The sequence below is a fragment of the Protomyctophum parallelum genome, assembly GCF_964188405.1.
Source record: "Protomyctophum parallelum genome assembly, chromosome: 5".
In the NCBI taxonomy this organism is placed as follows: domain Eukaryota; kingdom Metazoa; phylum Chordata; class Actinopteri; order Myctophiformes; family Myctophidae; genus Protomyctophum; species Protomyctophum parallelum.
This window is the reverse complement of record NC_139702.1, coordinates 33,993,656-34,010,821: the sequence shown is the minus strand read 5'-3', so window position 1 is coordinate 34,010,821 and position 17,166 is coordinate 33,993,656. Positions and strand designations below refer to the sequence as shown.

Genomic DNA, 17,166 nt, shown 5'->3' with positions numbered 1-17,166 from the left:
TTGGGTTGCTGGTGATGTTGTCAACAGTAATGGAGCATGCTATCTTGAATTTCGTGCACACCCGCACCCACCCGCATCTGTTTCTTTCGATCGCCTTTATCTCCAATTCCTTGTCCCAGATGGCATTTCTGGTCAAAACAAGGTTAATTCCATGGCCGATTAGGGTGACCAGATCCCAACTAACCAGATGTGGGACAAAGAGTGTGTTTGTGTGGGACAATGTGGGACACATGCGGGGTTGTGTCGTGCGTGTGAATAATGTGTATACGAAAACAAAAATTATATTTCTATTCCTTAATTAGACATTTCTATTCTGCCCCTCACATAGCATATCTATGCTTTGCCATCTGGTTGATTCAGTAGCACATAATAGGACTATGATGATAATAACTATATAATAGAACTACTATGCAAATTAAATAAACTTAACAGAAATGCATTTAAATGAACTACTATTGGACAAACAGGACAATAGACCAACCAACCCAACCATTACACAATACACCAACCAATACAACTGGACAATACACCAACAAAACAACTGGACAATACACCAACCAATACAACTGGACAATACACCAACAAAACAACTGGACAATACACCAACCAACCAACCAATACAACTGGACAATACACCAACCAACCAATACAACTGGACCAACCAACCAACCTACCAACCAACCAAGGGGGAGGAAATCCTGGCGTGAATTACAGCGAATGAATGAATTAATCCTGGCGGCCAAACGGTAATGGATAGATGGCCGCGGTCTGCATAAGGTGTATTCTGTGTGCGTAGAGCCCATTGGCATCTCTTCACACTATAGGCAAATCAGTGAAGAAAAGTGTGAATAGGTCAGATGCCCTGACGTAGTCGTAGACCTTCTAGGTCGAAATGCGTTGGTCATATTCTGTTGCCTTGCTCAAAATAAATCATTTTCTTGCAAGTCTTTAATTTACAACCTTTGGGGGGGGGGGGGGGGGATAGCAGTGCTATACTTTGTTCTTACCTTGTGTGAGTAGTATTTTTCTTTACCAGATATTAATTTTGATAATGTGTCACCATGGCTGTTGTTACGGTGCAGCTGTTACTATTTTGCTGTTGGCTGTTGTGTTTGGCAGGACAGTGAAAACACATAGCGGTGTTGAGAGGTTGTGCAACAAAGTGATGATGATGATGATGATGATTATGATGAGGGTGTTTGAGCGGTTTGACGTTTAGAAGCTGGAGGTTTCTGTAGTGGTTTGTGGAGGTTCTGCCTGTTCCTACTGAGGCCATTTTAAATGGGGTTATTTTTTGTCCAGGGGGGCATAAAAGGAGAGGATAAAATAAGTAAAAGTGTGGGAGTACAAATACAGTATTTGACTCATGAACTTCAGGAAGTGATGCTACCAGTCCACCTAACAATTGTATTTGGTGCCGTGTGTCATTATTCCGACGCAGTGTTGGTCAGACTCACCCCTTTACTAACCCTAAACACACACGAATGGGATAATTAATAGGATGTCGGAATTATGGGCACTCCCCAACATATCCATTCAGGATAGAGAGAACACCCCACAAATGATTTATCAGTTTAAATGTTATAGTTCATAATGATAAATAGCAATTATTTTCTGAGGTACAGACCTGTAAGGGTCTGTTTGGTTCCATGTGTTACACTCTTGGAGTTACAGACCCCTAAGGGTCCATTCGGTGCCATTTGTTACACTCAGAATTACATACATGTAAGTGTCCATTTGGTTCCATTTGACACTTACGGGTCCATTTGGTTCCATTTGACACTTACGGGTCCATTTGTACAATCAGAGTTACAGACCTGTGTACGGGTCCATTTGGTTACATTTGTACACTCTCAGAGCATCACTTCCAACATCACTTGTTAGGGGTCATAGCCCAAAGGGGCGAAAACCCCTCATTTGTACTTATTCCGCCATCAGTTTTGGCAGTTCTGTAGGCTACTGTTGTTTTCGACAAAATTCCGCAATATGGTACAGGGTCGTGAGAATCGCTCAAGAACTGAACTCACAGTCATTCGTCAAAGGACCTCTGACCTTTAGATCTCCCAATGAATTAATTATATGATCTGCTATATCCACTCTTGACGTCAAAAAAGCGACAAAACGTCAAAACTGGTTAAACACTCCCTCTTGAAATTGCATTTCCATTCATCTGTGTGGAGTCTGGACCCTGCTAATGCATGGTTGGTTACAGGAGTACAGCGTTGACCGACAACCACTTCAGCCAGGCAGCGTAACAAAATAACTGACGTCATCTCCAGTCACGGAACACAGAACTTGATTGGGTCCAAGATCCAGACCCTGCTAATGCATAGTTGATTCGTGGGGGTAACAAAAAAAGTGACATCATCGCCAGTCTCCAACCTAATCACTCCTCTCTATATAACATTATAATTGTTAGTCCTAATGGAGTCATTGTACTTATCATTGTATCGAGTATCAAGTAGTATTTTGCTACTAATTAGAAGACAGGCATTGCATATATCTTTATTACTGTTATGGCTTGACCCCGTCTTATCGTTGCTTGCAGCTATATTTTGACTTGCATGAGTCTTTCATGGCTACATGAGTTCTCTCTCCTGATTGGATACATCATGTGATATTATGTGAAACCGTGATCCCCCTCCCCCAACCACAAGTCACCCGAGTCAATTACCCTGAAATTGAAGGATTTATTATAACAGCACCCCCCCCCCCCTCCTCTAGCTAGTTGACCAAATGTCATCGTTAAACCCACATCAAAGACTCATGGAAGTGCTACCCTGCTGCACTTTGTGTGTGTGTGTGTGTGTGTGTGTGTGTGTGTGCGTGCGTGTGTGCGTGCGTGCGTGCGTGCGTGCGTGCGTGCGTGCGTGCGTGCGTGCGTGCGTGCGTGCGTACGTGCGTGCGTGCGTGCGTGCGTGCGTGCGTGTGTGTGTGTGTGTGTGTGTGTGTGTTTCAGGGTTTTTTGTGGGTGGGCTCCTTGAAGGGACCATTACCATGGCGACCACTCAGCCAGGTCAAAGGCACTCAAATGCACCGGGTCAGTTTTAATGATCCCGATTAGAGAGAGAGAGAGAGAGAGAGAGAGAGAGAGAGAGAGAGAGAGAGAGAGAGAGAGAGAGAGATGCAGTAGCGGTGTTGAATGGAGGTCAACTATTGTGTCCTTCTCGTAACATGTGACCACTGTCCTGACTGGGAAAACACTGAAACAACAACGATAAAGAGCCATCATTCCACACCAAGAACAACTATCACTATACTGTAACTATACATCATTCACACATGCCGAAAAGATCTATGAACTTCATGAAAAAGTCTGCAACATCCAATAAGTCCCTGCTTTATTTCTCTCTCAGCTAGGTGGGTTCCTTGGCCTGAAACACATTGAAGACCTCTGACCCATAGGACAGGTGTGGAGAACAAACAGCCTGCCAATCAACTCTCTATCTCTCTCTCTCTCACTCACTCACACACACACACACACACACACACACACACACACACACACACACACACACACACACACACACACACACACACACACACACACACACACACACACACACACACACACACACATTCAGACAGACAGAAATGCTGATTGAAAGACGCTTAAAATCTGTTCAACGCCAGGAACCAAAACCGTTTACCGCAATTTGCATCGTCTGCTAAGTGTTGAAACCTGTCAACGTCTGCCAGCGTTTTGCCTTCGACGCCCTGCCAAACACAGCAGATAGGAACAAAGTTAAACACCGAAAATTTGAGCAATGATAACCTGACCTTCATTTGGTACGAAGAAAGTGAAATAATAAGAAAGTTTCTAACACCAAGCTTTCCATGGAAACTGGACAACAAAATACGTAACTCAGACAAGAGTCACTTCAGTTCAGATAAACAGTAAATTATCTAGTCTACCACGACGTGAATTAGCTCCTAAGTATTTAAATCCCTTCGGTGGCTTGCCAGGCCTTTCAGCCCACTGCCAAAAACAGCATTTAGCAAAAACTAGCAGAGGAGAAGAATGTGTTGTGAAACCTCAGCGAAACCCACAGCTTTATTGCGGTGCTGCCAGACGCATAGCTTGTAACAAATTTATTTTGGGGGGTGGGGGGGCTTATTGGATCTTTATTTTAGCTGTATTGTTATTGTGAGAGGTGACAGTGACATTGTCCTTGAAGTATTGAGTACATTTAATGAGGCCTAACGTGCAGGCTTTGACAAACACGATCGGTTCTGAAAACAAAGCTGGGGCACGAGCCCCTCCTATGCCCAGATTTGTGCGTCTGTGTGTACCAAATTGATTTGATTGGCAAAGCATGCAGGGCTTGACATTAAGGCTTGTACTGTTGACCGGACAAATCTTTCCGGACATGTGCATTAAAATTGTACTTGTCCGTTGGACAAGTGACTCTTGGTTTAACATTTCTTTAGCAGCCAACAATATTGTCTGGCACTAAACGACCTTCATCAGGTATCTGATGAAGGAAACGTTGTCACTCAGCTGAAATTAACAGCTGCTCTATAAGTGGCATAATACATATTTCATACAGAATATAGTACCTCCCAGTCCCGGCAGAGTAGTTCGGGAGGAACGGATTGTGTGGCCTTGGTTTTTCCCTAATGGGACTGATCGAGGGTAGCTACTGGGACGTAAGTCGGGACTTGATCACCCCGGCTTGGTCACCTGATTGAGGGGTATGAGGTTGGGAGACACGAAACCCTGATGACCTTGGGATACATCACTGAGGATACGTCCCAGGTGCATCCATGCGATTTATTTTTGTTTTGAGAACCCTGTTGAGAACTCTAGTTTTCTCCGGATCACATTTACTATGACATCAGATATTGACCTCACGAGACCTGGGCACCATACAAATTATGGGAGCTTTCTCATGTATGGGGATTTTGAGTGATACACTGACTGACTGACGGGAATTGCACGTTTTTATAGTAAATGAGACCTGCGGTTGCAAACATATTTTAGGCCAATAAAAACTATATAATATTTCCCACTACTCCCATACAAAAAAGGGCCCTTGGCTGCTGGACTACATTGTGTTTTCAGTGGTTTACGATAGAGGGCGCTCTACCGCAACCACAGCCTGTGGATGATCCCAGGATCAACAAAAGGAGTACACGCTGAAATCACGTGATCACACTATTTTTTTGATGCTTTAGGAGTTTAGGATAATGCTAAAAGGTTCATAAAAATCCACATTTTTTTATTTCTGGTGTTAAAAAACCCCCAAAACAAGCCTCACTCACCTACCCAGTAGCCTACTATGGAACAGTTTTTCCCTCGACTCTAGACTGTGTCTGTCAAAAGGATCATTGTATAGAATAATATTCTAATATAGAATAATATTCTATGATGATTAGAAAGGAAAGGGCAGTTATAGACAATGTTTTAACTCAGTCAATGAGTTAATGAGACCTAACCGTTCAAAATCCCTTGTAGTCCAGACGGCTTTGACAAAAACGAGGGAGTTCGTTCTGAAAAACGAACCTGCTTTTTATTAATTCTGAAAGAAATGACTGCGCGGAGATATGGATTGAGTTTTGCAAACGCAGCCTCATGCTCCAAGTTTCCATGCAACCAAACTAAGGCAGTCATGCAACAAAAATCAAACAAAAATAAAAGCCCTCTTATAAGTTCAGTCATCAGCGACCACAAATACTAAATGTGGTCCCATTTAGACCTGGGCCTGATTCTACAAATCTAAATCCTAACCGTTTTAGGGGATAAGTGTCTTCCCCAAGGGCACACAAAGGAGTCGGGTTTGAACCTTCTTGACGACCACAAAGGTGATTAATGTCAAACTGAACCTGATATTACAGTAGCACGCAAATTGTACATATAGTCAGACATGAAAGATGTTAAAGAAGCTACAGTAACAAGGCATCATTGCCAACAGTTTGCGTATACATCTTAACAACGCTCCCTGACGTTCCATAACAAGGAATAATCGTCCTACGATGTGAGTGTGAGGGAAGTAAGTGGTGCTACGTCATTATTTGGTCTATAACTGTCTGTTGAAATGATTTATGCTCAAAACGTCTTCCGTAGCATGCCTTAAACAACATATCGTCTCTGTCGGGTGGAAACCTCATATGTCGAAAACTGTTACTTTTCAGGAATCAAATGCCAAAGTAGCAGCTCACAACGTGTCGTTGTGCACCGCGTTTAAATCGTGTAGATCTGCTGCTTTTGATGCTTTTGTGTGACACTGTAGTATATGATCAAGTAGGGCGTTAATTTATGAAAAACACAAAAAGGTTTGGTAGGAGGTTTCTGCCCGACTGCAATCATTATGTTATATCAAAACATTGTGTACTTAGCCCATTTTTTGTTTTTTATGTAGGCTACGTATATGTGTTTTTGATTGAGTTTGTGTAGGAAGTAGTTGTTCCTACGTGTCTTTGTGTGTGTGTGTGTGTGTGTGTGTGTGTGTGTGTGTGTGTGTGTGTGTGTGTGTGATCTGTATCTGAAGCACTTGTTGTAGAGTTTTCTCAAGTTTGCGCATCCACTATTGTTTGTGTTCAAGAAGTTTCTTGTAAAATGTGAATACAAATAAAGATGTTAAATGTGTGTGTGTGTGTGTGTGTGTGTGTGTGTGTGTGTGTGTGTGTGTGTGTGTGTGTGTGTGTGTGTGTGTGTGTGTGTGTGTACAGTACATCCACTAATTGACCCTCTTCTTATAATCTGCCCTGTACATCTACTGCATGGACACACGCATGCACGCGCACACATGCATGCACACATTGCACACACACGCATGCACACACACATGCTCACACGCGGCCGCACGCACAGCAAGAGGCGTCTTGATGAACTGTGTCCACATCCACAGGAAGTATAAGCAGCTATAAACAATGAGCCATCAGCTCTCAGCTTCCAGCTCATCAAGGCAGCAGTGATTGGAGGAGATGCAGTGAAACAATGGAAGCCATCACAGGCACATCACAGACTGCAGGCCAGCTCATTAATCCAGGTAGAGGAAATTAATGACGCACAAGCACACAATGAACCCCATGCCACCGAGTGCATCATCATTCATCAATGTCAGTGATGTCCAAACTGAAGGAAAAGCCATCAGCTCCACAGTACTACAGTAGGAACAGTGATTGTGTGTTCTTTGTGACCTGAGAGTTGTGGAGGATGAGTATAATTTAGTTTTTCATTGTTCACAGCACAACGGTGTCAGAAATGCTTTATTTGAGGAAAAAAAACAGCACCCCAGTTTGATAACATTTTTGTCTCTGGGACCACACAATCCACACTGTATTCAGAGTGTACAAATGGAACACTTTCTGAGTTAGAGACACGCAAGGGTCCGTTTTGCTAGAGTGCTATGGACAGGGTCATACAGTAATGAAAAAATAAAAACCACGTAAGAAAAATAAAATCACTTTCCATGTCCTGGAGTCTAGAGCTAAACGTCGTATGCTGTTTTATCAGTATACAGTGAAACGAGTTACCTCCAACAACAATAATTAGATTTCCTGTAATTATTTCAAAATATTATTTTAGGTATTTCCGTTGAGTATATGCATTGCATTCCTGCATCATTAGACAGTGAAAACGTTCCAAACAGAGCCACACATTGTGCTACGAGCAAATAATGCTAATGTATACATCCTTTACGTTCCATAACGTTAGATCAGAAAGCATATTTGTGGGTAATTCCTCATATGATGAAGAGATACAGTAGATCGTCTTTGTCAGGTGAAAACAAAACAAATTAAAAAGCATCAAAAGTAGCAGATCAACAATCTCAAAATGCGTCCCTTTGTGCCATGTTTAGAGTTTGTAGATCTACTACTTTTTTTTGCTTTTGTGTGACACTGTAGTATGATCAAGTAGGGCGTTAATTTATGAAAAAAAAACATTGAAGATGGAGATAAGGATTATCTCTAATTTAGCTGAACGGGATCGGCTCTGTACCCCACCCCCCTCCCCACCACCACCACCACCTCTAAAGGAAATGTCTTTGCCAAAAATAGCCACAAGAATTGTTGCTTGTAGATCGACTATTGTTTGTCTATATATGTTCCCCCTAGAATAGGGATGATAGGGTTCAAGTGGCTTTGTGGCCTACATTACAATTTGTTGGATTGTTTTTGAAAACATTTTTGACTACAGTTGACAAATAGTGGCTTCACGGATACCAATCCCTCGGTGAGAACATGCAATTATAATTACAATTTAGGCATTTAGCAGACACTGAATCCAGAGCGATGACCAGTAAGGTGACGGTGCTTTAACACAAAGAATAAAGCAAAGTAACCGGGTTGAACGACTGGAGGCCTGTAGCACTCACACCCATGGTGAGCAAGTAGCCGAAGGAAGCCAAGCAATACTATGTTTTACTCTTATGTACCTGTACACAAGATGTACCTATATACAGTACGACCTTGAACCTTGATATATGTGAATTGCTGCCTTGCAGCTGTAATAAAAGTCCAGTGGAAACAACTCCCATTATATGCAAACCTGAACATGAACATACTGTCAACGCAGTCAGCAGGACAAAAAACATGATGACATCAATCATTCAGACCACACACACACACACACACACACACACACACACACACACACACACACACACACACACACACACACACACACACACAGACACAGACACAGACACACACACACACACACACACACACACACACACACACACACACACACACACACACACACACACAGAATAACGGACCAATTAACATGCTAGTAACTCTCTTCTTCTCCCTTTCACCGCAGTTTGACCCTGGAACACACACACACACACACACATGCACGCGCACGCACGCACGCACGCACGCACGCACGCACGCACACACACACACACACACACACACACACACACACACACACACACACACAGGAATAGCTCTACCTACCTACCTACCAGTTGAAAGGTCAAGGTGAAACACACGCACATAAACATAAAAAAGCAAGAGCACTCCACTCAAAGTGTGAGTGTGCGCACGTGCATGTGTGTGAAAACACACTACACACACAGACATACCGGTACATACTTGTGAGGACACTCTATTGACTTTGGGTTGATTGCCTCCCTTAGTTCCGCAGACCGCAACCCTGACCTTAACCCTTAACATGCCATAATCTAAATGTGTGTATGCCTTCAGTTAACCCAATCTAACACTAAACCCACCGGAACACACCCCACGTGTACAAATGAAGACCCCCACAACCTCCCCCCTCAAGTCTTTGTTGTTGCGAGGACGTCACAGGTTGTTCTCAAAGCAAAGTCTGAGGACCACCAAATGTTCTCGGCAAGATTCCGAGGGGTCCCTACTAGCAATTAGTTTACATTCACCGTCACCGTCAATTACTAGAAATAACCCAAAATGATCCTAGGGAATGTACAAGATTAACAGTTAAATGAAGGCTGAGTATCGTCAGCCCTCATCTTGTGCAGGACATTTTGTGTTAATTTAGTTTTGAAAGCGTTAAATGGACCTGTAAACCAATGGTTCTCAAAGTGGCGTCCCAAGCAAATGTTAATATAGCATCACAATTGTTTTAAGCACTATATTTTACACATATTTTATACTTTGGCTATATACTGTAGACCTATATAAAAAAGCAGATGTACTGTACAAGCTCACAGCAGGGTTTTCTTATTTTTAACACAAATCTTCTCTTCTGGGGGTCCCTGGCACAGATGGGGTTTCCGTGGCCAAATCAATGTAGGGGCCCTTAACATGAAAAATGTTTGAGAACCATGCACTGCTGTAAACCTTGAGAAGGTTTTAATTCCAGCGCTGTAGAGCAGTGGCTGTCAAACATTTTCATGTCAAGATACAAAATTGATATGCATTTAGCTGCCGAATGTGCCAATACCATTTGAACGTTTTTTTGTGCAAGGCACGAGAAAACAAACGTGTGTGTGTGTGTGTGTGTGTGTGTGTGTGTGTGTGTGTGTGTGTGTGTGTGTGTGTGTGTGGAGAGAGACTGTGTGCACTCCCGTGCTTGTGTTTTTATAAGCAGGGCTGCTCAAACATGACATTCCGTGTCAAGGTCTCCAGATAAATGCATAAAAGGCCACAGGCCCCCATGTTGACACCCCCTCCTGCCCCATGTCGTCCCTGTTGGTGCAAGCAAATGGGTTCATGTGTGGTGCAAGTCGACCCACACATTTTCCTGTCAATTGCATTTTAGAAAAAAACTAAATACAAGTGACATGATAATGCACCGGTCACATTACAGGAGAAGGGGTTAGGAGAAATCATATTCATTTGGAAGGATAATAAGTAGAATATTGTTTTAGAATATGGTTTGGCAGCAATGTTGGTATACTCGATCATGTCAAATTCCATCTCACATTGAACAAGCAGAGACCGTTGCCAGGGTGCTGACAGAGGCTGCGTCCAGTATTGTGCAACTGGAAGTGTATATTTATAATATAGCACATTTAAAACGACAGAAGCCCACCAAAGTTTCACCCACTTCTTTACTTCTGTAAACATGTGACAATAAAGCAGTTTTTATAGCCTACATTTTGAACGTGTGAATTGGGGCATTCTGCAAAATGTGTGCTTTTACTTTGGGTAATCGTAAAAATGCGGCACAAATCATTGTTTTTTCTTTTTTTTTTACGTCAGGCCTAAATGGGTTAAAGTAAATTTTGATGACTTGACAATAGAGGTTATGCGCGTGACATCATCATCAAACCAGGAAGTTATGCAGGAATGCCTACTGAGTGGCTAAAAACTACTTTCTGGCCTGTTAAACTCACTTTGCCTGTCACTTTGCCACTCGATTTTCCATTCACTTTATGCATGCGCATACCCTCTATGCTTTTGTGCTTTTCCTGAATACGGGCCTTCTGCTTGTAACATACTAACATGCAATATTGATCATTTTACTTAAGTAAAACACATGAGTACTTCTTCCATCACTGCGTACGGTACATCTATTTCTAAAATCCACCATCTTTGTTTGCGTACTCACGGTCTTGCTGAGGTAGCCGGTGGAGATGTTCCGGCACTGCTTGTCCTCGGAGTGGCAGCAGCCACCACACCTGAACACAGACACACAGGGGGGCTTGTAGAAGACGTTGGTGGGAGCGCCGTACTCTCTGCCCACGTCCACACACACCTCCCTGGGCATGCACTGAGTCCTCCTCCACTCTGACTCTATAGCTACACAGACAGAGAGAAAGGTGTGTGTGTGTGGGGGGGGGGAGGATTATATGGGGGATACATATGAGGTTTCCACCCGACAGAGAGAATATACATGTAGGAAAGCTAGCTTGGTACAGAGCTTTTGAAGCAAATAGCTTCTCTCTAAGAAAATAAATGAATGAAATAAAACACACAGGAGTTGAACGCTCACCTTTCAGCACTTCCAGGTTGAGGTAGGCGGCGGCGAAGGTAGGCTCCTCCTCCTCCCGCCGACCCGGCGGCGGCGGCGGAGGAGGAGGAGGGTTCAGCGGCGCCGACCGGGCCGCGAAAGTGGCAGCCCCGCCCCCTACGCCTCCGCCGGCGCCGCCGGCCGCCGCAGAGAGCTTGGAGCGGCACTTGAGGACGCTCCAGTAGGACGGGTACATCAGGCTCATCAACTCGTCCACGCTGGACGCAGCGCGCAACCGCTGCTCCACGTCGGGCTGGGGGGGAGAGTCCTGGAGAGAGAGAGAGAGAGAGAGAGAGTGGGGGGGGGGGGGGTAAATATACCAAATGAGAGGTGGGGGTCACAAGAGAAAGAGGGAGGGAGACAGAATGGGAGGAGAGAGAGAGAGAGAGAGAGATATAGAAACTTTACATATGTATATAACAGTAAATGTGTGTGTGTGCACTGTGCACAGATGCTTCTTACCCCTTTTCCTCCCCAATTTAGTTGCCAATATTGATTCCTCCCCACACACACCTGTGTGTTGTCACTGCTGTTGCATCTTATACTGCCTCACCTGCCCGGCAAGGAGACCCCACTGGGAGGACGGAGTAGACTATAAGCATTTTGTCCTTCTCCTCCCGCCCAACACTCCCCACTGACAGGTCAATCCTGTGGGATTACGTGCCGTGACAAATAACACAGGCCAATTGTGTTTGTAGATAGACGTCCGACAAAGCCGTATTGCACCACAGTGGAATTGGAACCCACAACCTCTGTGGTGGTGGGTATAGGAACTTCACCACTGTGTCACCCTGGCATCACATTCCATGCTCAAACAATCAGCTGAGCACATTCCGTGCCCATACATACACACACACACACACACACACACACACACACACACACACACACACACAGAGCTGTGCATAGGAGGGGCTATAGCGCCCCTCAAAAAACATAAAACAACTCCAAGTGGTTGTATATGTGATGAGTGGTGCTGAGCTGAGGTGAACCCAGTAACATGCAGGACATGTAACTCTGGACCATGATATACAGCACACCACCAACTCATCCTATTCCTGTCTGACCTCTTGACTCCTTAATTTAACTGTGTGTGTTTTCTCATAAATGAACGCCCTACTTGATCATAATACAACGTCACACAAAAGCATCGAATGTAGTAGATCCATGAGCTCGAAACGCAGTGCATTTTGAGGTTAGGCTAGGCTACTTTTGAATCGGAATCCTGGAAAGTAACAGTTTTGGACATATGAGGTTATTCCCCCCCAACGACGACACTGTACATGTAGGCAAGCTATAAGTACAGAGCTTTTGAAGCAATAATCTTCTCACTTTCCCTCTCTCTCTCTCTCCCTCTCGCTCTCTCTCTCTCTTTCTCAGAGAGCTCTGTTTGGTAAACAGAGCTTCTCTTAAGGTCTTACTATGAGGTTCAGGTTAAAAAGGGAAGAGTGGCTGGGAGTTGCCAGAGAGTCCCTCAACAGGAAGGGATTAACAAAACATGTATGTACTGTGACTAATACTCATTTCAAACATGTTCCATAAAGGACAACTTTTATTAATTATTTCTGTGCTGCTAGCAGTTTGCGGTTCCCATTTGCCACCATCCACGTCCACTTTTAGAGAAGGCGTTTGCCCACCCCAACCCACACACTCACACATGACACAACCTCCCGTATTTTAACTGTTGTGGATTTCGGAAAATTAACACCCTACTTGATCCTTCTACAAACACACAACAAGCATGATCTACAAGCTTGAAACGCTTGTAGGTTTTTTATTTGAATCCTGAAAAAATAAGACATTACTCTTCCTTAAACGCGTTCCCAAAATAAGTGATAAAACTAACTCTGGGTATGTCCCTGAGTTTCATTTCATTTTATTGTACTGTATTGTCATGAAAGAGTTGAGTGAGATTGTGCCCACAATTACCATATTAATCGCCTATTATGGCTCTATGACAAACGCCTGGCTGTCTATGAATGTTATCTTTCATGCCACTCCCGTCCTGTTGTATAGCCTCTACAGAACAATCATCTAGGTACCATTGTGCCCGCTGTCACACCATCCGTCTGCCTGCTTCAACAACCGCACTATTAACCCTGGAAGGAACAATACAGCCGATCGCAGGAAACAAGCCCTTGTTCCACTCCTCTCTGGCCCTCGGACCTCACACGCACACACACACACACACACACACACACACACGCACGCTCGCACGCACGCACATACTCACACTGTCCATGTCTATATGGACAGTGTATGGACAGGCAGACCATTGACTTGTGGAATGCCTCCACAACTCTGTTTACAATCACTCTACAGATAACTCACACATAAACACAAAGCTCCATTTCCTACCAGAGACTGTGTGTGTATGTGTGTGTGTGTACGCCACTACGCCTGTGTGTGTGCGTGCGTGCGTGCGTGCGTGCATGCGTGCGTGCGTGCGTGCGTGAGTGCGTGCATGCGTCAGTAAGAGCGTGTGACAGACAGACAGATTATTAATATACCGGTATGACAATATCCAATTTACAAGGTACACACTCAGGTTTCCTGTTCCGGTTCATTTTCTCACAGCTGTGTGTGATTGGCTCCGCCTCCGATTTGAACAAGTGACACCTTCATATGTCCACTCCACCCCCCCCCCCCCCCCCCCCCCCCCCCCCCCCCACCCGCACACACACACACACACACACACACACACACACACACACACACACACACACACCTCATCTCCTTGGCATGGGAAAACAGCCTGCATGGGTTTCGGCCCGTGAAACAGCAGCGGACTCAAAGGAGGCCGAAAGACAAACAATTGACAAAGGGGGGGGGGGGGGGGGGGGGGGTCCCCCTAACAGCCCTGTCAGCTGAAATAGAAACTATTGTTTCCTGCTTCCAACATTACAAGGTTGAGTGAAGTTTACAGGAAGTCAACGACTCAATGGGCCGTGAGGTTCACAGAGACCTCCCCTCGGAGGAGACCAAAGGGGGGGAGTGGCATGAGTCGCATGACCGACATCACCTCCTATTTCTGGTCCAACAACCACTACTACTATTATGGTGTGAAAGACACGTTTCCGAGTTCCGAGATCTTAAATACCTCGAGACGTTTGTGGTGTTTCCCCAACAATGCGTGTCGACTAGTCTTTCCGATATGTTTATCAATAATGGCAAAGTTAGCCTGTGTGTGTATTGTTCATGTTATACATCCTTTAAAAATGTCAGGCCAAGGACCCCTTAGTTGAGAGAAGCAGGGACCCCCACTACATATGGGATTCATGTGTATTTTACTATTTTCAGACATTTAACAACTTAAACCATTCAACAATTTGAAACATTATATTCCCTATACACCAAACCTCAACCTGAAAACAGCCGAACTACAAGCCCAGAAGCGTCACCGACGCATTGTGAGCTTGTAGATCTGCAATTTCCAGCTAATGTTCCCCCCAGAATAGGCATGCAAGTGCCTATTGTATCATAGTGGTTTTTGTTTTTTGCCTATATCATAGGGTGATAGGGGTTAACCATAGTGGTTAATGAAAAGAATAAAAAATATATAGTTCCTTTCACACAAAGATGTGTCGCCCCCTGGAATAGATAACCTGCTTCTATTAGCTTGGATTCCCCATCGATGATGTCACTGGTGTACAGGTTTCTGAACTGCCCACAGCCCTCCTATGAGACGCAGACCGAGTAGAAAATAATGGTGCTTATTGAGTGTCTTCTAGGTGAAAGAGCATGCCACTGATTGAGAACATTATTGTCTCCACCAGGCCGAAGGCATGTGGGGAGAGTATGTTTTGCACTCCGTCCGTCCGTGTGTCCGTCCGTCCGTCCGTGTGTGTGTGTGTGTGTGTGTGTGTGTCCGTCCGTTAGCAGCTAATCTCGGCCACCGTTAACCCGGTCGATGCCAAATTTTGCACACACACTCCCTGGATGCCAACGATGAACCTCTGCCCCAAACTTTCCAGAACGGCCTGTTATAGCGCCACCAGGAGGCCGCTTTGTGCAAAACAACTTTTTGCACAGTACACCTACAGATTTTGTCCAAACATCACGCAAATTGGTACACAGTCTCTCTACAGCCATTCAACGAAACCGGTCTTTCAGATTTCTCAGACTCCATCCTGATTGGTTAAGATTGGCTTCCAAAGTTCACAGGAGTGCTCAGTTTCAAACAAAATGCTGCAAATCATGAACACATCGCGTGATTTCCTTGAAATTGTGCACGCACATTCCCACTAGGCCGAGGACGAAATGCCACATGAACAATTTCAACTCAGCCTCAAGGTGGCGCTATAACTGGCCGAAAAGTGTTTTTACCTCTAACTGCACGAATCTGTGGATCACTTTGTATGCCAACTCCCTAGAGGCCAAGGAAAAACCTTTGTCTGGAATTTTTCACATCTGCTCTTTATAGCGCCACCAGGAGGCCCACATATGTAAAACACATTTTCTATTATTACTCCTTCAGATTTTATCCAAATTTCACGCAAATCGGTACACATGATCTCCATAGTCATGTGATCAACACAGGTTTGTTTGATTTCTCATATTCCATCCTGATTGGCCACGATTGGCTCCTACAGTTTTCAGGAGTAGCCCGCTTTGTACAAATCGCCACAACTCCTCAACGCAGCGTCCGATTGCGATGAAACTGTGCACGCATATCCCCACTAGGCTGAGGAAGAAATCCTGGTGGAGACCTGTGCCCAGAAGGGCACTTTTTCTTTTCCACCTGTGCTGATTAGCAAGATCCCCTGCAGCCTGTTGTAGCCTCGATTTGAGTGTGCTGTGTGTGTTCAGTTCTGCATTGAGAGTCATCAAGTAAAGACCTGTGTTTGAATGCTCTCCAAGTGTGGTTATTTAGAGTCCCAGAATATTACACTTACACATTACATATTACACATTAGCAAGGACCAATTATATAAAGATAGGTTGAAAAGTGGTGAAGTCCTTTATTAACTGCTCAATTATGAGCTCACTCTAGTTTTTTGAAGATATACATTATCATGTCAGAACATCTGTAGGCCTATTTGGACAATTATGTTTGATTCCTTGAGACGACAGAGCTGTGGTGAGACAAAGACATAGGCTATGTTGCATCTTCTACAACTTGTCAGTGACTAATCTTGTTCCAAACAAGGCAGTTGTGTTACTGCTGAGTCTGTGCTTTCCTTCACAGTGGAAGTTGTCAAAGCTTTCAGCCTGACATCCAACTCCCTCCATAGATCCTGATCTGCTGCCATGAGGCTGACCGCAGGTGGAATCTGAGAAAATGTCTTTCCACAACGTGATACACTACAGAAAAACATGCCCTTATGTGGGTTGTAAATTAAGAAATTAAGACGATATTACAAGGTCCGTATAGCCTCATATTGCCAAGCTCCTTTTACACACAAAAAATTCTTCATCCACAATGTGTCATATTGCAATGCATTGTACAATGCATTGCAATATGACACATTGTGACCTTGTAGATCTGTTTTTGCAATTCACCATAGATGAAGTTGGCCGATATAGGGATTTAGTGGTAAATCTGCATGTCAGCTCAAAACTATATGCTCCTGTGCTGCTGAATCACTCTTTATCGTCACATCACACAGAGAGCGTGAAATCCTTCTTTGTGTGAGCTCTCAACGTTGCAGTTGAAGGCCAACTAGGTAACGTTTGGCCTGTTTGTTTATACGTAAATGTTTCAATACTTTATACTACTCCACTACTAACAAGTTGCTTTGCAGTTTTGTATTATTGCGAGCGACCTCATGTTGCAT

At 44.2% G+C, this 17,166-nt stretch overlaps 1 protein-coding gene across 1 annotated transcript in view; it reads right to left on the bottom strand.

Annotated features, from left to right (window-relative positions):
• The window catches only part of vegfc (vascular endothelial growth factor c), a 78,603-nt gene that overhangs the window by 23,928 nt on the left and 37,509 nt on the right, over positions 1-17,166 (bottom strand). Inside the window, exons 2-3 of the mRNA XM_083764975.1 lie at positions 11,372-11,657; positions 10,988-11,178 (exon numbers count right to left, since the gene is read on the bottom strand). Of these exons, the coding sequence (XP_083621101.1) occupies positions 10,988-11,178; positions 11,372-11,657 (477 nt within the window). The remainder of the gene's footprint in view (positions 1-10,987; positions 11,179-11,371; positions 11,658-17,166) is intronic.